Source organism: Cololabis saira, chromosome 3 (assembly GCF_033807715.1).
Source record: "Cololabis saira isolate AMF1-May2022 chromosome 3, fColSai1.1, whole genome shotgun sequence".
In the NCBI taxonomy this organism is placed as follows: domain Eukaryota; kingdom Metazoa; phylum Chordata; class Actinopteri; order Beloniformes; family Belonidae; genus Cololabis; species Cololabis saira.
The window spans coordinates 32,197,587-32,222,055 of NC_084589.1; the positions used below are offsets into that span (position 1 = coordinate 32,197,587).

The 24,469-nt window shown below is 38.9% G+C and overlaps 1 protein-coding gene across 2 annotated transcripts; it reads left to right on the top strand.

Moving 5' to 3' along the window:
* Positions 1-7,492: 7,492 nt before the first annotated feature.
* csf3r (colony stimulating factor 3 receptor) lies at positions 7,493-24,351 on the top strand. 2 transcript variants are annotated; one of them, XM_061718474.1, is made up of 17 exons: positions 7,493-7,578; positions 11,271-11,375; positions 11,975-12,049; positions 12,171-12,464; positions 14,678-14,810; positions 17,369-17,535; positions 18,047-18,213; positions 18,335-18,485; positions 18,729-18,811; positions 18,927-19,134; positions 19,231-19,422; positions 20,411-20,512; positions 20,782-20,928; positions 21,020-21,160; positions 21,267-21,363; positions 21,447-21,525; positions 22,625-24,351. In XM_061718474.1, the coding sequence occupies exons 3-17, from the start codon at positions 11,986-11,988 to the stop codon at positions 23,108-23,110; spliced, it is 2,511 nt and encodes an 836-aa protein (XP_061574458.1). In that variant the 5' UTR covers positions 7,493-7,578; positions 11,271-11,375; positions 11,975-11,985; the 3' UTR covers positions 23,111-24,351. The 2 variants fall into 2 exon arrangements, with proteins under 2 accessions (XP_061574458.1, XP_061574459.1); XM_061718475.1 differs by lacking the exon at positions 7,493-7,578 and adding an exon at positions 8,628-8,741.
* Positions 24,352-24,469: the final 118 nt, after the last annotated feature.

Sequence of the window (24,469 nt, forward strand, 5' to 3'; positions counted from 1 at the left end):
CTGCCCCCAGCAGCTTCAATGCAAGAATCCAAATTCTGCCCTTTTACTTGGAAACTAAGACTAGTAGTGCTTATGTGAAATCATGTTTCAATTTCAGGGAGTATTTGTATTAGCTGAACGTGAGCTAGAGCTGTGAGCGCTTGCTGCAATGTGTGTGTGGTGGTAGAAATGTCAAGTCTCAAGCAAAATTGCATTGAACAATGACGTGTGCTTGACTGACAACGGCATCTTCCAATGTGGTTCTCACGTCTTGTAAACGAGAAGAATCTAAATATCTCGGGCTGTTGAATTCTCCTGCCAGTGTGTGTTTGAACTTGGTGCCGGCACCGAAGGATTTTGCCAGTGAAAGACAGGATTCAGAGGTTGGGTGTTGGTCTCTATGGCAACCAGCTGTATGTAATTAGTAAATCAAGCCAGGGTGAGGTTTTAAGCAGCACCAAGTGAGGCTACAAAAGAAGTCCACAGTGACAATTGGTTCATGTCATAATTGTGCTGTCATGAAATTTGTGTTGACATAAGTGCTGAAATGTGTCTCCTTCTGGTGGTTCTTCTCAGGTAATTTGCACCTGAAAATTTATAATGTTTATAAAAAGAAAAAGGGGGAAAAAAGTCAGAATTGTTCAAAACTGTACTGTTAGGCTTAACTTTTTATTTATTTCCATCCCCCCTCTCTTTCATAGCACTGCTGTTCTCCACTCTGTGTCAGCTGGCGGTGCATATTGTGCCAAAACAGCACAAGGTATGTAGCATGCTTTAACTCACAATACTGCTTTTTTAGAACTACCAAATAGTTGGCCATTTGAAATGTCAAAACAACTACAGAGCAAGCAGACTTATCAGCTTTTAACATGTGTTGATGTGTTGTAGCCCGTGCAGCTGCCTTGGGTTTAAAGTATCCTGGAGACCATGGAGCCCCGGATCTCTCTGGACTCTCTCCCCACGTGATGCATCCCAGAACCTATACTTACGATGCTTCTGATCCTAACGTGGCTTACTACCAACAAAATGTGCCGGGAGGACTCCCTTTTGATGGCACGATGTACAAACAAGCCTACCCCAGAAGCTCCGATGGATTCCAGCTGAGACGTGGCATTCACACACCAGTTTCTAATGACTACACAGGCGACCTGACGCTCGGCTTTCCTAGAGGACGGTCTGCCAGTAACCCTGAGTCCAGTTTTAGGGAGGTCAAGCGTGTTGCCCCACCAGCACTGGAGGAACCCCGCAGCCAGGCTGACCTGGTGGATCTGGATCCTCGAGGTCACAAACGGCCTCTTTCATTTGTCGACGGAAAACACGACCTTGCTGTTGATGAGTCTGGCCCAAATAGATATGGCATGTCTCTGAGTGGGCTCCCCCTGCCCCGAAGTGGGGGTCACGCTGCTCGCCAAGGTGGTCTAATTGTGGCCGGCCGTGGAGAGGAAGCCCCTGACCCGCTTTCGTTTCCCTTCATCACGGGTAAAGGCAAAGTGAGAAAACAAGGTCCTGTGTATGGAAGTTGGAAGATGATTAGGTTTCCTAGCCGTCTTACTCAACATCTGCAGACGGGAAGCCGTGTCGTACCATTCATGCAAGGAAAAGCTGTTCTGAAGCGTTTGACAAAATCAAACTGAACTTCATGTCCACTAAGCCTGAAAGTAAGGGACCTGACATGTAGCACAGCTGTCTTGTCGGAGTCCCTGTAACACAAGTTAACAGCAAAGTGTTTTGGAAAAGGAAAACATGACCCAGAATCAGTTTTGCACTTCTCTTGGCTCCACTGAAAAATTGTGTATTTGTTCTTGCATTGTTTACTTACCTGCAACTACCAAACATGTGCATACATTCTCTCAAATTAAATTTATTACTGTTCATACTGCTCATTGCTGGTTTTTATTTTATTTTTTTTCCCCTATCCGTATGACTGAGGGCTTGATGTTGCATGAGTGCCATCTATTGGTTATAAAGAGTATAGATTCTCATCTTGCCTTGTTTTGCACAGGTGCTGCTTAACAGAAGGTCAGCCTTAACAAATCCCTCAGTCTGTCTTACAATCTGTTTTGAAAGTACGAGTGGTTATGGTGAGTTTTCTAAATAACTTTGCCATTTCAGGATTCGAATTGAACCTGGATGCACTTTCTAAAAGTGCATGTACCGGTAAGTATTGTACATGGAATTAATGGGAAAGTGGTGTCACTCTGCAGCCTCTGGCTCTGAGTGCACAGTTTTAGTATGTAAGTGGGTATGGCTTTCTACCAGTCTCAGGAGCCTGAGTGAGTCAGTCCTGATCACTCATTTGGAACTTTAGTCTGGAAATGAGTGGCAGAATAAAGGAAAGCAATCTCCTGTGTATGTGGAGTAGCCATAAATCCTGAAGGACGGAGCCACTTCGGACAAAAGGACCATTTTTGATGGCAACAAATTTAAACCTTAGCTTTTTCAGGGACATTTTTGTGTGTCTTGGCAAAAAGCCAATAATGACACCTGGAGGGGAAAATCGGTGTAAGAATTCAGCTGTATTAAGATGAACTGAATCTAATATAGCAAAAGTGTAAATGGCTCATTTATAATATGCAGGTTAAAGGTTCAAAAAATAATTTTGCTGAATATCTAAATGAATCTGCTTCTGAACCTGCAGTTTCACTTATTTCATTTTAGAGTAAATAATAGATGGCAAGCATCACACACATGGGGACTTTTTATTAACTTGCTGGCAAGTATTCCTGAAAATCTGACTCTTTGCACTTTTTTTTTTTAAATTGTAGGTTTCATGTTTGAACGGGTATTTACTGCACAGTGATGACCCCCCCCCACCCTTTTTACAGTATTATTCAGAGTCTGTGCCCTGGTCAGCTTGCCCAGGTCTTTCAAATTATTTGTTTGATTTAAAAAGACTTGGTCTGATTCCTCTAGATTCAAGTTGGGTTTCTGGGAGGCATAACCTACACTTGTAGAAGAAACTGTCTCTTTATCAAAGCGCATGAGGTTACGAGCTGAAGGTAAACATGTTTCAAAATGCAGACAAAATCTGAATCTGTAAAATCTTCACTCGTGCAAAAAAAAGGGAATTGAATTTGAAGTCAGGAAAAACAGCTTTTAGAAAAAATGTGTAGTTTGTGAAATATTCCCCTGAAAATTTTCACGCAAACTTCTCAATGTGAAGTTGCAGAAATGTTAGATATTTACATGCACTGTAAGTTAGCTGTCTTGCTGTCTTGTATTTGTTTTGTACAACCACATTTCATCGATCACATGTCTGAGGTGTGGTTGCCATGCTCTTAGCCAACCACACAATTTCAGAAACTCCAAGCACCAAACATATATTTCTCTTATTCAACTTCTGCTCTTTTATGGATGGAACGGCTTGTCCTAGGTTCCCTCGACTATTCAGCAAGTCGAAGTTGGTTGCCTATAGGCACTCGTAGTTCTGCCCTCGCCTCTGCAGACTTTTGAAACACTTATGCTAGCGAGTGTTGCAAAAGTCAGCGCGCAGATTCGCTACTGGTGACGCACATTCGAGAGGTTATAATCACTGAGTTGTGATTGTCAAATAAAAAAAGAATTGAAATAAAAACTTTAATACAAGAAAATGTTATCTATTGACTTTTCACATGTAAATATTTATTTGATGTGTTTTTTTTATTTCTCTTTGACTTAAAACTCACTTTTTTTTAATGTTAACAGATTTTCAATTTTTCACATCAGTTCTACAGGTTTGTGCATTTGAAGCATATTTACATTTTTATAAAAAAAGGTCTTTGTCTTACAATGTAGTTCATATCCAACTTAAATAGTGTATTTCTAAGCCGCTAATTAATCTAGCAGGTCAGCTTCACTCCAAAATATAGTTTAAAACAAGCCAGCTTAATAGCTCGTAGCATTCAGGACGTTATCTTGGTAAAAGATATATAACAACCTCATAAATTCCTACATTAACTCATGAAAAATTATCATTTGCAATTTTGTAGCACTCAATGACGTAGATCAATTCCAGTTTACGTTCATAGTTTTTGTTTCTGTCCATTGATATTCATTTTAGATTTTTATCATCTTTGCACACGAGTGCTCACTTAAAACCTGAAATCCACACAGCCTCCCTTCCCAAAATAACAAACCTCAATTTAACCCTTGAACCCAATTTCTCATAAAACAACGCTGACCGCCGTCCTTTATCGCAAGCGCAGAGAATTTGGTGGTTAACAAGAACAAGCCGACGTTTATTGTGATTTGTAATGTGTGTATTTCCTCCCAGAGTTTCTGATACCATCCTCTTGTTGTCCTGCTCTGAGCTTTTCCAGTGAGCCCACGGTACCCTGCCAGCACGGCTGACCTGTGGTAAGGGGGAAATCGATAGTCAATTCCATTTTGCAGCTGGCGTGTGACAGGTACTAGATAGGGGTGGATTGGGTGCATGTAAGGAGCAGCAACGTGAGTCCGAGCTTGTCCGACCCCTCTTGTCTCTCTCTCTCACAAGCACACAGCATCGCAAAGAGTAACTTGGCCAACCCTTACGGTGGACACAGCAGTGGGGCACAAGAGGCTGTTTTACTCGTAACAGCTCGCGGGAATGTTGGCACATCAAGCTGCGTGAATGCTGAATAGGCAGATTTTTTTAACTGCTCATGACTTGTGGTCATGAACAGTTCCTTTTATGTCTGTCAGTGGATTGTAAATATATTTTGCTGTGGTAAAACATTAAGAAACGCTTTAACACTAAACCTTACGAACCCCAATTCATTCTCTGTTGGCAAAACCTCATGTGGCCACCTCGTCTCCACCTGCATGAAGTCTCATGTGCATCACCGCCCACATAAACACTGATTCTGTCAGCTGACTTCTTCAACTATGACAAGAGTGGCCAAGTAACACTTCTGAATATAGAAAGTTTACATCAGACAGTCGTCAGGGACATATCACATTTATATGCGTTTAAAGAATTTAAAAGAGGATGACAACATTTGAGAGGAATGGACAAACTTCTCAAAAGGAGTGTCAAAATTCCTCCACCACAGTGTGAGAGACTGATAAAGTCACACAGAAATGTTGCTTCACCTCACTGCTGACCTCAGTTGGATCGACAGGCTACTGAATCATACTACGTGTTTCACACACTGTCTCCACTTTTTATAGTTAATAATTACACAAGATGTTGTTGTGTCTCATTTGAGGTTTTGTGTTTATGTTTTAAAATCTGAGAAGGTGTACTTACTCTTATTTATGAAAAATGGATGTTGTAGATAAATAAAACTGTTTAAAACAACAGAACTGATTTTAGTATTTGAAAAACGTGCGTATAAATAATGATGTTTTTATTATATCAATTTAAATATGTTACCCATCAGTTTTTTTTTTTAATTCTGTAGCTGCTAGTATTTGATAGATTTTTAGAACGTTAACTTCATGAACATTCTTTCGTGCTAAATTTCTTTCTTTCTTTCTTTCTTTCTTTCTTTCTTTCTTTCTTTCTTTCTTTCTTTCTTTCTTTCTTTCTTTCTTTCTTTCTTTCTTTCTTTCTTTCTTTCTTTCTTTCTTTCTTTCTTTCTTTCTTTCGTTGAAACAATGTGAAATGCCCTCAACACTTTCCTGGGATTCAAATCCAGACTTGGGCCTGTCATTTATGGACTAAAAATTTAAATCATTATCTTGTTGAAAGATCAATTTCAGCGTTTTGACAGAGAACTTCTTTTCTAATAAAGCTTTTGACATGATGCAAAGTTCACAAAAAAATAATTTATGTACCTAGAACTGGCCAGTAAAGTCCTGCCAAGAGATAATTTCAATCATCATGTTTCGCGCCTGGTATAAAAGTCATGGTTAGCTATAACATGTCAGCTGATATTGTGTTGAAGAAAACCAAATTCTGCTTGATTTGAAGGGAGGGTAAGGATTTTTTTTTTCAACATTTGAAACAAACATCCCCTGAAAAAGTGGATTTGTCAAAACATGTTCAGAGTTGGAAAGCGCTCAGAATCACTTACCCTACCTTTAACCGTCTCATGAACTTTGCTGCTACAATGCTTTTTCTTGCCCACAATTTCGCACACACATCTCAGACATGATTTCACATGAATGTGGTATTTTTCTGAAAAAAGGAAGCACATGAGTCGTATCACCATTTTGAATGTATGATCGATCCTTTTGACCCTTCCATACCGAACTGAGCGCAGTGGTGAGAAAAAATCATGTCAGTGTTTTTAACATCTAACATAAGTGTTCATAATTAGCAGGAGCCTTGAGACTGTGGTTGTGATTGCAGTTAACTGCAGTAATTCTTGGCATATTTTAGGAGACAGATATGAAAATATATTTCAGGAGTGACTATATGGGGTAAGTCACATCTCTAATGCGAGTAAAAATATAAAAAGCAGACAGGATTCTATTAAAAACAGTAAAAGAATCATAATCAAGCCTAGCAAAGCTTCATCTGCAGCTTGGCTTGGGGGCCCTCGGCTAATTTTACTGCTCACTGAAACGTTGCATGTAATACTCAGTGGATGGAGAATACTTTGTTCATTACTGCTGATTAGGAAATAAGATCAAGCAAAATATGTCAACTCATGATAACCATTTAATGTGTTTTTAATTAGTGCCTGCTTTTCTCTTCTCTCGCTGATTCCTGTTTAAAAACGCACGGCTGCATGCATTTAATTCCTCCTCCAGAGTTAGCCTCCATTATAATTTTGAGGGCAGCTGAGTGACAGAGCAGAAATGCGGGCGGCTCTTAGATTAAAAGTTGAGTGGGTTAGCTCACTGGCGTGCCCCGCTCACCGTTTTTAAATGAAGCCTCATCCACACAATCATTTTACGATTTAATAAGCTAATAAACATGATATGACAACTAGTTTCGAGTGCCCTTGGGAGGGTCAAGGCACAGCTTACAATCCCATTTAAGAGCTTGTTCTATTATCATGCTGACAAAGGCTTACACGGGCTCAGAGAGGGAGATGACTGCATTTTGAAGTAGCCCCTGTGATACTGCAGATCTGCTGCTTCAAAGGTCACTCTCAATGCAGAGGGGGCATCCTCAGTCAGAATTATCACATTCTTATAGCAGGACTCGTACTGTACGCATTTGACAGCAGCGATATTAATAACTCGAGGAAAAATGGCGAAGTCAAGGTGAAAAACCTCCAAGCGAGGCCAGGAACACCGTAACGCCACACAAATGCATATTTAACTGCTATGAGACGAGGTGTAATCCCGATGAAATGCATTAAGAATAAGAAAATAAACATCAAAATAATGGACTTTTCTCCAAACTTGATCAATTTAGTTGAAGACACTCATTTTCTTTCACAATAAAGCTGATTTATAATACTCCACTTTTTCTTCCCATAACAGGGCCCCATCAGTCATGTGCTTTCTTCCTGGAAAATAGTGAAGTTTCACAAATTCAAAACAAGGATGTTGGTGGTGCTGCAGCTGCTTGGCTACCACACACACACACACACACACACACACACACACACACACACACACGAACATCCTCCAATCTGAGCAGTTTTGAGCCACACTGTTTCATCCCGTGCTATCAGGGCTGATGAGAGCCTCTTGTCTTTCTGGGTCTGCTGCTGCCGCTGCTGCTGCTGCTGCTGTGTGGTGAGTGGCAAGCCTCTGAAATGGCTCTCTTTTATCTTCACATCAAGCAATTTGCCGCTCCTTTCATTTTTATACTTGTGCCAAACTGAAAGGGAAAACTTCACAAAACGTTTTTTTTTTCTTCTGAGTGAGCCAGGCACAAGCTTCGACAGTTGGACGGACAATTCAACTTAATTTAATTTTTGGACCACTCTGTAGTGTACCTGCGCCATTTATCATCTTTTGTTGGTTTACTTTTATACTTAATACGTCCTGTGGCTGCACAGGGTCTTAAAATAGCTGTCATAAAAGTGCTATTATTCTTTTAAAGAGAAAACACTTGATTCATACTGCTTTTTATAGGTACTAAATTTTACATAAACAATCATTTTTGACAGTTGGCTCTGCTCAAGCCGCTTCATCCTTGAAACATTCTTCATGTCGGATTGTCAGTCTCGGAGCCGTATTTCACCTTGTGGTTTGGGAAATATATTCGTGCTCTCTGTTCATGTAAAATAAAAAGGATGTGAAACAGATTGCTTCCATGAATTTTACATTTTGGGAGTTTTTAGAAGTGCTGACACGAAAGGTCACCATTTTCTGGACTGCGTGTCATGTTACTATACATGTATAAATGTATAATCCAAAGACCTTGGCATGAGAAAAGCCCCCCAAAAAGAGGAACCAGTGGTGAGTGTGTCATAGCAGTCTGTGTGAAGGATATTGCCAAATCCTGAAAGTGGGCGTTTTGTAACCCCCAACAGCAACAGGAAAAGAGACGTACAGATACAAGAGTATTTCTTGACTGACACAACTCCCCGAGAAAAAAGGAATGTTCCAGGAAATGCATGTACATGTTTGTGTCGGGGACATATTCTCCCAATACAGAGTGAATTCTGGAGTGTGGCACATCTTGTTTGTTGACAAAATTCTCTCTTCTGCTCTCTCTCTCACTTTTAATTGTCTTTGTCACAGCCACAGGCAATAAACCATTAGCAGCGAGCAGAAATTCTAAAAAGGAAAGCAGAGGGAAGCGGAGGCCTTTTTGCGCACCACTGATAAGAAACGCTGGAGAAATTCCATTTTCCTCTCGCTGCAAAACACAGACCAAATATGCAGTTATTACGGACAGAAGGGAGAGATCTGAAAGCTTGAGTGATGGCTACAAATTATACAAATCATCGGTAATAGCACCTAAATTTGCAGAGCTGATGTAATCTAGTGGTTCAGTACATCTTTGGGGGCTACAATGTTGTTTATAAAATATTATATATATATATATATATATATATATATATATATATATATATATATATATATATATATATATATATATATACTGTATATATATATATATGATATTTTAGGAGAACAGAGCAAAAGAAGTCTATAAAGATATGGATTTTGTCATCTGATTTGCCTAAAGAAAGTGTGGATTTTACATAATTCATCTTAATTATCAAAATCAGACATGTTACAAGACCACAGGAAGTTTCTCAATGATGTTGTCTCAGTTAATGGTCCTGAATGTATGTGCAAGAGATCATGTAGTGACGTGGACAACATTGTTGGTACCCTTCCACTAGGGCTGGGCGATATATCGAGATTTTAATATATATCGATATATTTTCAAACACGATATGGTACGAGACAATATCGTTTATATCGATTTAAAAAAAAAAAAAAAATATATATATATATTTTTTTTTTTTTTTTTTTAAATGATTTTGATATAGCTTATTTTGTGACAAATTGACTTGAATGTTTTATTTGAGATTTGCACAAATGTTTTGTTATTTGCACAACTGTCAACCTCAGTGGAAAAGTCTGCCTGTTACTGTGTACATTGTATTAATTGCACAGTGTATTTTAATTTAATTGTTATGCAGGAAAGGGATATTTTTTTTATTTTATTCAAGAAGCATTTTTATTCTATATATGCAGGCAGTTTATTTTTATTTCATTTGTTTTATACATTTTGATATTGTGCAGACCTCTGTTAATAAATGTACCTGTGTGACATTTGGCACGAGGCTTTGTATTAAAACTGACTGTTTTTTTAAGGGTTTGCCTCAGAAAAAAATGAAGCTAACAGAGATGCTATGCTATAATGCTTTGGGGGAAACCCCAATTAAGGCACAGAAAAAATATCGAGATATATATCCAGTATCGCCATTTAGCTAGAAAATATCGAGATATGACTTTTGGTCCATATCGCCCAGCCCTACCTTCCACTATAGAAAGGAAAACTGTAAATGGTCGCTGAAATAACTTGAAACTGACAAAAGTATTATTAAATGATAATTAATTGAAAATGTAATAATAACGCTGATGTACCTGGACCTTAAAATTCACCTTGAATGTCTTTGGAAGTTGTTCTGGGCACTTTGACGACCAGCTCGTTATCCATTCCTTCAAATTGTCATCACTTTTCCTCTTGCAGCCACATCAGAGGAGACTGACCACAGATCTGTTCACCCTAAACCATCACCGTAGAAACAGTTACACTTGGAGGTGTTCTAACAGCCTTTGCCTTTAAGTGTTTGTCTAAAACGTTCTTTCTGATCTCCTCAGACAGCTCTGTCGTTTGCTTTCTCTGGCCCATGTTCTGGGTGTTGAACACCATGACGCCAAACAGCAGATTACTTTTCCCTTTTAAATAGTCAGACTGACTGATTGCAAGACCAAAGACGTGTGTTATGCTAATTACAGAACATATTTTAGTGTAATATGTCACTTTGGTCCAATTATTTATAATCTTTATAGGACTGCCAACTAATTTCTAAAGGCCAATTTCATTAAAGGTTTTTTAAATGATTCTGTTAAACCATAATTCGACAACGGCATCGTTTTTTTTCACTGCTAAATGTTTAGTTAATTATTACGATGTTTGTCAGATTCAAGTTATTTCTGTGATCAATATGTTTTTTTTTTCTTCAACATAAAGGTGCCAACAAAATTTTCCATATCCATACGTCTGAAATGTGTCTAGACGAAAAGAAATCCTAAAGTGCCAACACATTAGGGCTTATTTTAAGTGAGTCGGTATTTCATAAGAGAGTTACTGATGGCATTCTTTGAAACGGCAGATAGCTATCCAAATATGCTGCTGGGAACTGAAACTAAAGTGGAGTTGTTTCGCCTTATTTCGCCATAAGGGTATTGTTTCAGAAGTCTTGAGGTGTGTTCATTTGCAATTTTGCAAACCAGAGTAATGCTTCTGTGTTCTGTTTAAACAGAAAAGGCTTTCTCCTGGTAACACTTAACAAACCATACTTCATACTAATTGTGCTGGCATGAACTCTAAGATATTACATGTTCAGCGAGGCTTTTACGCCTGCACATTGTTTGCAAACGGTTTTATTTATTGTTACATCTTGATATGTCACCCCAATTGCTTCTCTAAGACCATTGCTCATGTGTTTCCCTTTTGGCATTGTGTTACTTTACACCAGGATGCTCCAAATATCCCTAGATACAAGTGAGGGGATAACTGTATAATCTATCTATAGATAGATAGATAGATAGATAGATAGATAGATAGATAGATAGATAGATAGATAGATAGATAGATAGATAGATAGATAGATAGATAGATAGATAGATAGATAGATAGATAGATAGATAGATAGATAGATAGATAGATAGATAGATAGATAAAACAGCTGCTTCAAGCCTCTTTCAACGCGTTCTGTCTCTTCTTTCACCCACAGAGAGACGGGTTCATGCTGTGATGGCAGGTCTGGGTTTTGTTGCCAGTGTTTTATGAATCTGCAGTACTACTTTTGGCAAACTTTACCTTGCATGCTTGTGTAATGGTAAGTATTTCTAAAATAGTAGCTACAAATTGATTCCAAGTTCCACTATACTTAATGTTGGAGAATGAAATGATGCTGAAATTTAAGAAGCATTGATTTATTATCAGATGGAAAACATGTTGGACTTTTTTTTTCCATCTGCATAGGCCATCAACTCCATTCTTCTATTTTTCTTACATGATCAGTTAATTATAAAATGCGTGCCCAACAAGCCTGGTTAGCTTTGAACACCTAGCAGTTATCACCTCTGCGACTCCTTGGAGGAGGTTTAACCTTTTAACTGTTAACTGCATAAGAGGAACAATGCAGTGTGTTCAGACAGCTGCTGAATATTTCTACAAATCAGCTGACAGATCTATCAGGACTTTCATTTTTACTTTTATTTCTTAGAGGACGCAGATGCCCGTACACTCATAGTTATTGAGCACGACGGTGCTTACATATAAATCTTGAAAACAGCAGGCTGATGTTGTCTCCCTTATTCCTCCTCCACAAAGCAGTATATCACTTGTAAGGGAATGGAAATTCACATTTTGTTTGGACTGAGCGTGACGTTTTGTTATTCAAAAATAGGCCTTCTCCAATCGGCTTCCCAACAGGTTTTGTCAGGATGATATCCACATGGACGTCAGTGATCGTCTTGCTGGTGGCATCTGTGAACGGAGAGAGGAACGGTGAGTGCCAAAAAGAAACCACAAAGAAATGCAAAGGCGGAGATGACAACAGTCTTGTCTTGAATAGTATTCCAATCCTGCTCATTCTCCGCACTAAAACTGTGTTTTTTTCCTTTTTTAGAGGATGACACAGAGCCCTGTGCGAAGGTCCAGGTATCCAGCAAGGTGGTGCGTCTGGGGTCGCCGGTTGCAGCCGCCTGTATCATCAAAGAGGGCTGCCATGTGCTCGTTGGACAAGCTGCTGGCATCGAGTGGCACCTTGACGACCGCCTCATTCCCAGCAGCCCCGGAGTGAACGGCAGCAGCAGGGTTTCCAGAGCTGTTGTGTCCAGCTTCAATCACACCAGGGCGGTTCTCACATGCGGCATTCAGGACACCAGACAAGTTGTAGCAGGAGTGACGATCTGGGCTGGATGTGAGGAAATTCTTTTACATATGCTTGTTCATCTGATTAGGGTTTTATTAGTTTCTGTTTATCATAACTCAACACACAGAAAAAGTTATATATTGCAATAAACTGCATCTTTGGAAAGTGAAACATTTTATGGATACAGAACAGAAATTGTAAAAAGGGGATGAACGCAGCATATCTACAGGAGCTGCTTTTTAAATAACATTTTAGGGAGCATTTCAATTAATGCGCCAGATTTCATATACTCCGTGAGTCCAGAGGTGGGAAAGTCAAACACCATTACTGGTACTTGAAAGCTAATCCGGTCAATTGCACTTATTTAACAGGTATGTAACTTAGCTTCACATTAAACTGTAACATTTCAAGCTCAACCCAGAACTGTGCTTAAAGGTAAACATGAGTGCAGTGTTTCAACACGCACGGTTTTAGCTGATCTGCATTTAAGCTCTGGAAAACAGAAGTTTGCTTCTGTGTCAACAATAACCTTCTCACTTAGTGGGCCACAGACAACATGACGCAAGTTGTTTTATATGATAGCCACCAAAACAAACTAAATGATATTGCCAAACAAAAAAAAGAAAAAGTAATTATAATCAGTAAAAGATTTATCTTTAGAATCCTTTAAGTGCTGGCTGACAATTCTATCTCTACTATCAGTTTTTAATTATACATGCATTTAAAATTCATATTTCAAACATTAAATGTGTTTTGTAGTTTGGATTGGAGCACTATAAATACTGGCCTTATCACCTTGTAAAAACATAAAATACTTTCTGAAACGTCAACGAGATGTCATGACTAAGAAAAATGCATTTATTCTCTGAACTTGAGGCTGATGACAAGAAAATTGATTCGTAGTGTGGATGTAGTAGGCAAGCTAGCCCTGTTAAGAGAGGATTGTCATGATGGACAAAGTCCACAGAGAAACTAACCAATGAAGAAGAAAAGAATTTCCCAGTAAAAAAAAATAAAAGAGCAGGTAAGGCTGGCAACTGGCAAGGAACGGAAACAGGAATAGTGGAAAAGATACTAACATATTTTATTTGGACATTCAATAATAAAAACACGTTCTTTAATGTTGTATCTGCTAGTTAAAAACCCCCATGTCCTGAAAGCTTAACCCACCAAACTTAGTTAAGAGTAAATTATTATTATTATTATTATGGTCAAAAGCAAACTTACAAAACACAACAAACCAAACTAACTAACATGTGCGGAGAAATGTCTCTGTCCCAGTGTCCCATGGATGCTGCTTCTTCAGAGAGAACACATTTGACTATATCAAATACTGGTACAGTTTTATTTACTCTACAACAAAAAGGGAGAAGAAAAATGACCCAAGCCAATCACTGATAGAAAGAGAGGTTATGCTTCTGCAATTGGTTTTGCTTTGGAAATATACTTTCATGATTAGTTATGTTTTCTTGGAGAGAACTTGAGGGAGGAGGTAGCTTTCTGTTGTTTTTTTTACGTTATTGTTACAATCGTGACATGATCTCATCCAAAAATCTCTTACTATACCTTTAATTTGAAACTAGTTGCCATTTGTTGTGAACAATGTTTTAGAGCCTAGAGTTCCAGAGAAATCAAAAATGCAAAATAAAGCATCTTATCTCGATAAATTAGTAGTAGTTTATAGTTTGTAGTTTATATTTTATTTTGAAAGGTATTCTGATATATTTTTGCCTATCCGTGGTTAGAAAAATATGCATACATTCACTAATGTGAGTGGCTCAGGTGGTAGAGCGGTTGGCAGTTTAACCCGGCTCCCCCCAGTCATCTGTCGTTGTGTCCTGGGGCAAGACACTCCTCGGCTCCAGTGAGGCCATCGCTGCTGTGTGAATGTTGTATGAATGCTGGTAGGAGAGGCCGTCTGCCCCAGGGCAGCTGTGGCTACACATGTAGTTTACCACCACCAAGTATGAATGGAGTGAATGAAAAATGGAACCGTTGGAATTGCTTTGAATGTCCTTAGAAAAGCGCGATATAAATCTAATCCATTATCATTATTATTACAATCAAAAATCAGGATCACCAAAGGCTCAAAAGCTTTGTGTGTGTGTGGTTACATTCATCCATGTGTTTGTGTGTGGTTGTGGGTTTAAGGTATTCTATAACTAGAATGACATTACTTCACACAATGACAGAAATGCCTATCTAAATTCCATAGATCTTTTTTGACAGATTTTTTTTTTATCACCTGTTTTTATTATCAGATCCACCAGAAGCAGCTCAAAACCTCAGCTGTCAGACAAACCTCACCAACCCCAACACCATGACCTGCAGATGGGATCCTGGCCTGCAGGAGACACACCTTGTTACGACGTACACCCTCCACACTGAGATATGGTAATCTCCTGACAGTATTTAAGAATACACAGAAACAACTGTGAGGAAGACAATCTCAGTTTGGAGTCACAAATGTTTCAAAGTGACATATTATAAAAGAAAAAAGTCACTTTTTTGCACTTGAAGCCTGTATTTGAGTCTCTGAAGTCATTACCAACCCAAAAAATGTGACACCACACAGCCGTGTTAGTTTGTCTGGTGCCTGCTTCTAACAAGTACGTGATTCAGTAAGCAGTAGAGATTTGCAGGGCAGTGTTACACCACTGACCGAGCTTGGAGAGGAATCGTCCAGTTTCCCCATCTTTATCTCCACCCACAATCAGATCATTCTGCAATCTCTCAGAATTGGGAAATTAAAACTGGTGTTTTTTTTTTCCAGGAAATGTTCATTAGCAGTTATATTTTTACTTAACTTAAGACAACAGTCATTTATTAATGGTTGACTGGTAATCGAATGCTTTATATTTCAGCTAGGAAATTCAACCAAATTCAAATAGATGAATAAAATACAAAATGCAACGTGCTTCTCGTCTGGTTCATTACTTGATTGCTGGCTGTTACATTACCTCAGTGGTAGTTGCACCAGAAGCCTATGTAAATAACTTTAAAATATATGTATGTAAACACCTTTGTCCCTCTAAAATCAAATTAACAGTCTAACTCATGTAAACAATCCCTACCTGTAAACTTCCAGCTGGACTGAAACTGGCCTAAGCACTCAATGCATCCCCTATAGGCTACAGCCCCTGACCTGCGCTTGAACATGACATTACAAGAAGCTGCTGAGACTCAGAAGAAAGTACAAAAGAAAAAAGAAAACTAAAGTATACAGGATTCCGACATTTAAATAGCTGTATGTCTATACAATTCACCATTTTGTTCCTATTTGCTGCCACCAGCTCAACCATAGACGTATGTGTTAGTTTGGCAAGTGAAGCAATAGATCAACTGGACAGGCTCAATGACAACAAGCCCAACGTGGTCACTATTTCTACATATCGTGGCAGAATATAACATACTTTATTACATTCGATTCCCTTTGAGTGTGTGTATTCATCGATTTCATGTGACGTCACACAGTACTCGCAGCGCCATCTTGAGGACCGACTTTCAGCATGCCGTCTATCTGTTGTGCCGTGGGATGCGACAATAATAAGTCTAAAAAAACGGGATTGACCTTTTATCAGTGCTTTAAGTGGGCTGTGGTATATTGTGATGTTTAAATGTTCTTTTATTTTCTTCCTTTCACTCGTGTTGAAAGCCGGTTGAAAGCGCTGTAGGAAACAGTCATGATGAGGAACGGCTGATCCAGTTAGTTGAAATGAGAAGTTATCTATGATTCCTCCTCATTTCACCACAAAAACCACAATAAAGTGGCAGAAATAAATAATATCCTATTATTATATAGGTCCCAGAACATCGGACGGGAGGGAGAGAAAAGGTCCTGTAAGTGGGGGGGGAAAAAAACAATTAATAACTGCGTGTGGTGACGCAATCAAACAGCGAACAGCGTGGAATGAGCGGCGTGTTCGTGGTGTTAAATGCAGCAAACATGTCAGCATGTCAGATCATTACTGAGATGTGGGGAAAAAGCAGAGGACACGAGAAATGATCCAGGCTGAGTTGGATTTGGGAGAGCCGCTTGGTGATGGAGACGTCACGGGTCGCACCGCGCAGGAGATCGGGAGCGCAAGATGAACATTTGCATTAATAATATAATAAATCATATTTTATATTTTATGTTTTAATAAAGTTTTATGGTGACATGATGATATGCTTTTACTTTCTAGAGTAGTAACGTTACTGAAAAAGTGAACTGCCTTCTTACTTTTCATTACATAAACGTATCCTGTGCAGGCAATTCAATGCTATTCATCACCAGACTGTCACTTACCTTTCCTATTACCACCAACATTTTTTTGGCCTCCACATGATGAAGTTTGGCATCTTTAACCCATCATGATGTGAAGTAGCGGTAAGCTTCGGTACTTTAAAAGCTTTGAGGGCTTTGCCGGTGTATGGAGAAGGATTGTGGACCAGGTAGATATATATGTCCGCAAACGACAAATCTGGCAGGTTTTTGGCAGACTGGAGTGGAGTCAGTAATTGATTAGCTATTAGATACGGATCGAAACCTAAAGTGTCAATTTTCTGTAGATACCGTTGCTGTTCTTCGGGAGTTAAGTGAGTTATTAGGTGAGACGTCATATTGGCTGCGCGACGGAAAGGTCCGCGGTCGGTCCTCAAGATGGCGCTGACAACAAAAAATGTCACGTGACTGAAATCCATGTATACTAGCCGGTCACTCGTGAGGCGTACCCCACAGCTAGTTTTGACCATTGGCAAAACTGGCAGCTGTAAAGAGAGGTGTGACATCTATAAAGGGAGCTTCAGTACTGTAAAATTATGGTATTTATGGTATTTTACTAAAGCATTGCATGTGTCAACGTGTGAAAAGAGTCAAAAATATTTATCCCATAATATGTCAGTTACGCAATGTCTGTGTGTGTGTGAGGTTGTGCAATTGTGTTTCTCAAATTATGATTTTGTCATTTCAGGGATTCAAACAGGAACTATACATATGAGCTGCCAGAAGGAGTTCACCGCTACACAATCCCTCGCCCTCAATTTGCTCTGTATTCTGAAATGAAAATATACGTGAAGGGTAAGAACGATCTTGGAGAGGCAACATCAACGCCCATCGTTTTGGAGCCACTTGGAGCAGGTGAGGATGTCTACAAATAGGAATAGTGATTGCCCTGGACAAGCATTTGAAAAGTCAAATTGTCACACATAAAGTTGGAATAATTTTTTATTTCGGAAACATTACTTTTTTTATTCCTCGATTAATTAAATGTCAGTGTGTGTGTGTGTGTGTGTGTGTGTGTGTGTGTGTGTGTGTGTGTGTGTGTGTGTGTGTGTGTGTGTGTGTGTGTGTGTGTGTGTGTGTGTGTGTGTGTGTGTGTGTGTGTGACATTTGGGAATAATAGAAATACCTTCAATAGGGCTCAAAGTGTGTCTCTGTTTTCAAAGGTCACCTTATTTTGGTAAAAGCTTGATACCTTTCTCTGTGATTAAAACATAAAAGCAAGCCACATGAGACAGGAACGCTGGGTCTATTCTTTTTCTATGTTGATTATTTTATTTCATGTTTTTAATGAGAAAAATCCCAATTCAGTGAGAAAGTTATGTGTATATGTCCTGATTTTTTTTTTTATTATTATTTTTTATGTTAGCTAAGTTTGACCCTCCTGAGATAGTGAAGATTCACGAGCCTGAAAAAGCTGGCTGCCTGAGTTTGAGCTGGAACTTGTCGCCGCACCAGGATTGGCTGACCAGCACACGTCTAAACCTGGAAGTCCGCCTTAAGACTGCCGACAGCAGCGAGTGGACCGAGGAGCCGGTGAGTTCAAACCAGTGGAACCTTATGCTTCTCTCGCCTTAAACTTGATCCAGGAGTGAGAGTTGCCCATAGAGCGTCAGACCCCACCTGGAGTCTTCAATGTTCGTATCATTTGTGCTAGATCCTTAAAAGCCGCGTCAAATCATCCAGACCTGTGGAACGATGTCATCTTCTTCATGGGACTCAGTATTTGGTCCAAATTAGAGTCCGATATGAGCAGAGCCCCTGGAGCAAGTGGAGCAGCAGCCAATCTGGAGTCACCTTAGATACCGGTACGCCTCTGTTCACTTCAGATTGATACACTTAGTAGCATTTTCCAACCTTTTGCCTTCAGTATATGCAAATGTCGTGATCTGAATTTCCTGTTGCTTTACCTTATTACTCAGGCTGAGTATTTTGTTGCATACTTTGGCAGAAAAGTTTTATTTTCTTAAGAGTTGGAGAAGAAGTTACGGCTTTTGACAAGTTGCCATACTGACAGCTGTCTCTTGCTTTTTGTGTTTCTTTTTTTGTAGCTCCCACTGGACGCTTAGACTCTTGGTTAAAAGTATCAAGGGATCCCATGCACAAACAACTAAACATAGAATTGTTCTGGAAGGTATGCACGTCATTGTTTGACACCTGTCACAGTTTGATGGTACATTAACTTATAGTGCTGGTGAAGTAAGCAAGGTTTGTATTTGAAAACCTTCTCTCTTTTATTTACTTTTTAGCCATCAAAGCAGTTCCGTGCCAACAGCCAAAATGTGTCATATATCATCTCATTCCGAAAACAGTCCGGTGGAATGAATCAACAGTGCTCGACAAATGAGAATTACTGCACTTTCCAGCTTCCTGGAAGAGTCAAGAGAATGTATCTGAGAGCTGTAAATAAAGTAGGGAGCTCCTACCCCACTGAAATACGCATTTACAGACCTAAAGGTATCTGGAATCTGTTTTCTTTCTTTTTCTTTTCTTTTTGGGTAATGCAGAAAGGGATTCTGGTATAACAAATATTCTTTATTTATTTTGCCATAGATCAAACTCCAATACAAAGCGTCACAGCAGTCCCTTGTGACCATGACAGATCACTTCTGGTTCAGTGGACAAGTGTGGAAACCTCAGGTCTCATGGGTTATGTGGTAGAGTGGAGACCTTTGTTAAAAACCAACCTCTCCTACATCCGGTTTGACACCGTTGACAAAAACTACTCTACTCTCGTCATATCAGGTTTGTCTACAGTCTTTGTAATACCTATTTTAGAATCCATTCAGCTTACATTGCACAAAGCATTTATTTTGTCTTTTTAAGCGTGTGATCATCATTTACAAGAAGAATCAATCACTCACGTGCAGTACTCGAGTTGTAAAAAAAAATCAGGGGGGATGCTGGATTTTATCATATGGGGAGAGATAATTTGTGCTGATTACAAATAATATAATATATCACAAATAATAGCACTGACCAAAACACCTGCAGAAATACTGCAGGAATGACATAACAGCAGTTAAATGCAGCCTTCTGTAAGCTTTAAATATCCACTGGGCTTACATCAAATACATCAAAACACAAAAATAAAGAACAGTTTTCTGAACTTATCAATATGTTTCTGTCCTTCACAGGATAAGTTAAATGGATCACTGCAAAAACTCAAAATTTTAACAAGAATATTTGTCTTATTTCTAGTTAAAATGTCTCATTTTAGTAAATAAATCTCATTACACTTAAAACAAGATTCATCACTGGAAAAAACAACAATTTTCACCTGTTTCAAGTAGATTTTCACTTAAAATAAGTAGAAAAATCTGCCTGTGGAACAAGATTTTTTTGCTAATGAGAAAATAAATATTGTCCCACTGGCAGATTTTCCTACTTATTTCAAGTGAAAATGTATTTGAAACAGGTGAAAATTGTCAAATAAGTTATTTTTCTGGTGTTATTTTTCTGGTGATGACTCTAAATGTTGAAATAGCAGTAAAACCACATTAATTGATGAAATGACATAAGGGATGGAAAGGGGGGATGGCAGTTTTACAGTGGGGATGATTTGGACCGTTTTTATTTCAGGGGGGATGCCATCCCCCCTCATCCCCCCTCAACTCGAGTACTGCTCACGTGAAAGATTTCTCCACTTCTTCCTGTACACAACCTGCCTGTTCACACTGTTCATGGCTTATGTGCCGCTGATCCACTCTAACCTCTTCACTCTCATCAATAGGCAGTATTGAGCCCTACAAGCCCTATGGGATCTCTGTGTATCCTAGGTTTAAGGATGGGATAGGTCTTCCCCAGACTATTAAGGCCTACTTGAGACAAAAGGGTAAGTCACCAAAGGCACAAAGAGGATCACACAAAGAGCAAGCAGTGGTGCAAGAGTCAGGCTGAATTGACTTTAAAAATGTGAGAAAAGTATTGACATGAGTCAGATAACATGAACCGTGCAATCGCCCAGTGACCAGATAACATGTGGTGGAATAATGCCCTCTTGTGGAAAGACATGACTGATTATTTTTTCTGGCCTGCAGAGCTCACAGCTCATTAGCTGGGATGTGAAATGTCAAACTCTGATAGATCTTTCTCTTTTAAAAGCTCCATCCATGGTTCCAAAATTACAAACTAAAAAGATGTGGAAGTCCCATATTGAGCTCACCTGGGATGAAATACCTTTAGATCAAAGGAATGGCATTATCCAAAGCTACACAGTCTTCTACAGGGATGAGAAGGGACCTTTTGATGGTAGGTTAAAGCTCTACACTTTTTAATGGCCATATGGCCATATGACATTTTTCTATAGTCATTGTTTCCTAATGTTGGAAATATGTTCCAGTTGTGAGTACGAGCCAAGAAGAGAGGAAGGTGATCCTGAAAATCCACAACACTGAGTCTTGCTGTGAAGCGTTTATGATGGTTAGCACATTTGGCGGGAGCCTAAATGGGTCAACAATACATTTTAATATCGAGGACTATGGTTGGTATACTATTACTAGTTTGCAGTGGCTTTGTAGAAATAAAAATAAACAAGATGTGTATTCTCAAGTCCTATTTGACTTAATGGCATCATTTTCTTTTCTCAGATCCAATTACTGTGGTGGTGATAATAATCCCATCTGGTGTTGGACTATCATTGCTGATCATTTTCATCGTCCTGACTTGCTTCTACAAACACAAAAGGTAAAATGATCACGAGCTCTCTTAAGATACACTGAAGCGTTGGTGTCATTAACTCTCAACATCTGTTTCTGTTCTGATTCAAGGCTGAAGGGGCACCTTTGGCCACTCGTTCCTGATCCAGCCAACAGCAGCATCAAAAGATGGACATCCGAATCAACTCAGGTGTGGAACATTATTACCCACAGGTTTTTAGATTGAAAGTACTATAAGCACTGAACACGTAAAATGAGATGACGTGCTTAACGTTTTAAAGAATGTCGTTCTGTGTCTGATAAGTAAGAAAATAAGACACTATTGTTTTCTTATATTGTGTTTATATTTATGGTTTGTCTTGAATTTATCAAAATAATCAGTGTATGAGGCTAAACATCGATGCTGAGGAACAATTTGCGCACCCCTGGTTAGATTTTCGTTACATTAGTCACATTTTTTTCAATACTTTAAACAAATTCTTTTTTTCTAATTCCAAATTTTTAGAACAGAAAAAAAAATGATACTATCTGAAGCAAAAGTTAGGGAACCCTGCATGGTCAATATCTGGTGCACACTGTCACAATAGATAAACACTTTTTGTAGAAGCTAAGAATATTTCAAATCTTGTTTTTTATATAATTTTGACTCATTTCTACAAAATCTTCCTGCAAAACATTTCTTGTGGCTTGATGCTCTTGGACATTCTTGCAACTCCTCTCAGCAAAATGTGGACGATTATGATTGTAGAGAAATAAGACCATGGTAAACCCCTGGGAAAGTCGACCACTGACCATTGAGGGTCTTGGGGTGTGTTTGTGATCATGATCTTGCGGTGGAGCCATTCTCTCCACCTTTAGCTTTTCTAACTGATCCAGTCCTCCCTCTCAATGTCATAACCTCTGGTTATAATGCAATCACAAAGCATGATAGATCCACCACTGTGCTTCACTGTTTTGATGGAATTATGCACCCTTATTTCTCCAAGTCCACTGTATTTTAACTATTTTAGCTTCAACTTGTTTCTAAAGTAAGTCAGGCTGGTTTACGTATTCATATGCAATCTTTTGATTCTGAAATTTGGGCTGAGGATGCAGATTTTCTTCTGAAGAGGTTCAAATTGTGACGGTGTGGCAGTAGACGAGAGCATTGCAATGCTCCTCAGAATCAAGGGTTTTGAATTGTCCTAAACAAAGTCTTTTAGTCGTTGCAGAACTCAGTCTAATCTGTTTACTACCATGTCCATACCATGGAAGACATTAATTACTGATCTGTTTTTTACCTTTTGCAGTATACTCTTTCATCCTGGGATAACGATGAGCCGAATCCAATATACTTGTCCCACCTAAGCTTCCTGGACCTCGCTACCAAACTGAGCAAAGAGGACGATGACCTTTGGTTAAAAAGTACAGAGGAAACCAGTGATCTGGGAGAGTCCATCTGTGGGTCACCGTTCATCCCTGGATACCCTGGTTCAAACATCAACTCTGTTCCCTATGCTAGTGTGATCTTCCCTGGTCCGTGCAACAGCCCGACACCCACAGATCCTCACGTGTATCTGCGCTCGGAGTCCACACAGCCCCTCCTAGAAACAGAAACGGAGTCTTTCAGTCCAGAGTGCTACCAGAACATGGTGGTTGACGGGATGCCAAGGGAGCAGTGTTTTTTTGGCTCGTGCCATGAGTGTCTACCTGAAGAAGGGGAAGACTCAGTCATCGTTTGGGATGAGTTTCCTTTTCTACGGGCATTAGCCATGAATGATACTATAAATGATTAAAGGTACTTTGCTGATTAAGAGAGCAACTGGCTTGCAAGATTTTCCGTCAGGTCATGAAGTTCACCCAGTACCGCATGCACCTGTATATGCAAGTTAAATTTAGGGGGGCTTACATAAAAAATAAAATAATAATTGATGCTCTTGTGAGCAAATATTTGGGTGTCTGAAAAGAAAACCCATTACTTTTTATTTTATCTTTTTTGTTACTTGCACATTTCCAGCCTTATAGCTTGAAATTAAGAAGTTAGCTAATAATGCTGTATCAGAACTTTGTATAATATACAATTTGACGGGAAAATTCAGCTTCTTCTTGCCTTTTTGTTACTAAAGATGAAAATGTTGACTTTTCACGTATTACTGAAGGCATCAGTAGCATACAACCAGAAGTCTTTACTTAAAAAACATGAAAAAATAAAAAAGGAGACAAAAACACGTTAAGTGAGTAAGTGCTGGTGAAATATTACCTATATAAATGACACTTTTTAATGTTTGTCTCTAAAAACGTCTACAATTAAGCTTAGGCTTCTCAAGCATGTTTTAAAAATGATGACACAATCTTCACTTGAATATCAAGTGTAGGTTAGTATGTTAGTTCAGCATTCTCATTCACCTTGTTTTGTATTAATAACCTGGGCGAATACTATGCATAACTTGCGACAGCATAGTGCCTTAAAAGATGGATCAGTAACTGTCTATGGATGAACTGCACATGAGCAAGCCACACAACTTCACAACACACTGCATTTATTGTACCTCAGAAGTGGGTAGCACAGAGCTTTATGATGGCTGTCAGTAGAGCCACACCCTTAGGAAGAGAAAAGAGGAGCACCGTCAGGTGGGTGACCCCACTCCCTAAAACCAACTGCTATGAACAGAACTCTGAAGACATGATTGAAATGGGCTGTTGTACAGTATCTCTGTGGTATTTTTACCAAGGCAAATGCTGACGTTTTAGCAAAACCTCAGAAAATGATCTTGGTTTCTTTAAAACAGGGCATTATATGTCTCCTTTAAACTAGCTATGATTAACAGTTTAAAGAATTTAAAGTTGTGATTTTAAAAGGGAGCTGTGATACTGTATATCTGTGTATTTTAATCAAAACATGTCACATTTCATAAAGACATCTGACAACGTGCCAATTTGTAAGGAGGCAGAACATGTTTTCTTTGATAACTTTGTCATGCTTTTGTTTTTAACCTCTTTTTTGATACATTTTTAAATAAAAAATAAACTGATCGTGTATATCTGTGTTGTGACATTGAAGGTTACATGGCAACTTTCTCAAAAAATAAATGTAGTTTTATTCATAAGATTAAAATGCATGCAAAATCCACAAGTATGAATATTAATAATGTAAT

Bases quoted from the DNA above. Each gene is read 5' to 3' on its own strand.
- csf3r (XM_061718474.1), top strand. From the start codon at position 11,986: ATGATATCCACATGGACGTCAGTGATCGTCTTGCTGGTGGCATCTGTG. The intron at 18,812-18,926 runs GTATGCACGTCA...TTTACTTTTTAG, and splicing joins ACATAGAATTGTTCTGGAAG to CCATCAAAGCAGTTCCGTGC. The intron at 21,161-21,266 runs GTTGGTATACTA...TTCTTTTCTCAG, and splicing joins TTTTAATATCGAGGACTATG to ATCCAATTACTGTGGTGGTG.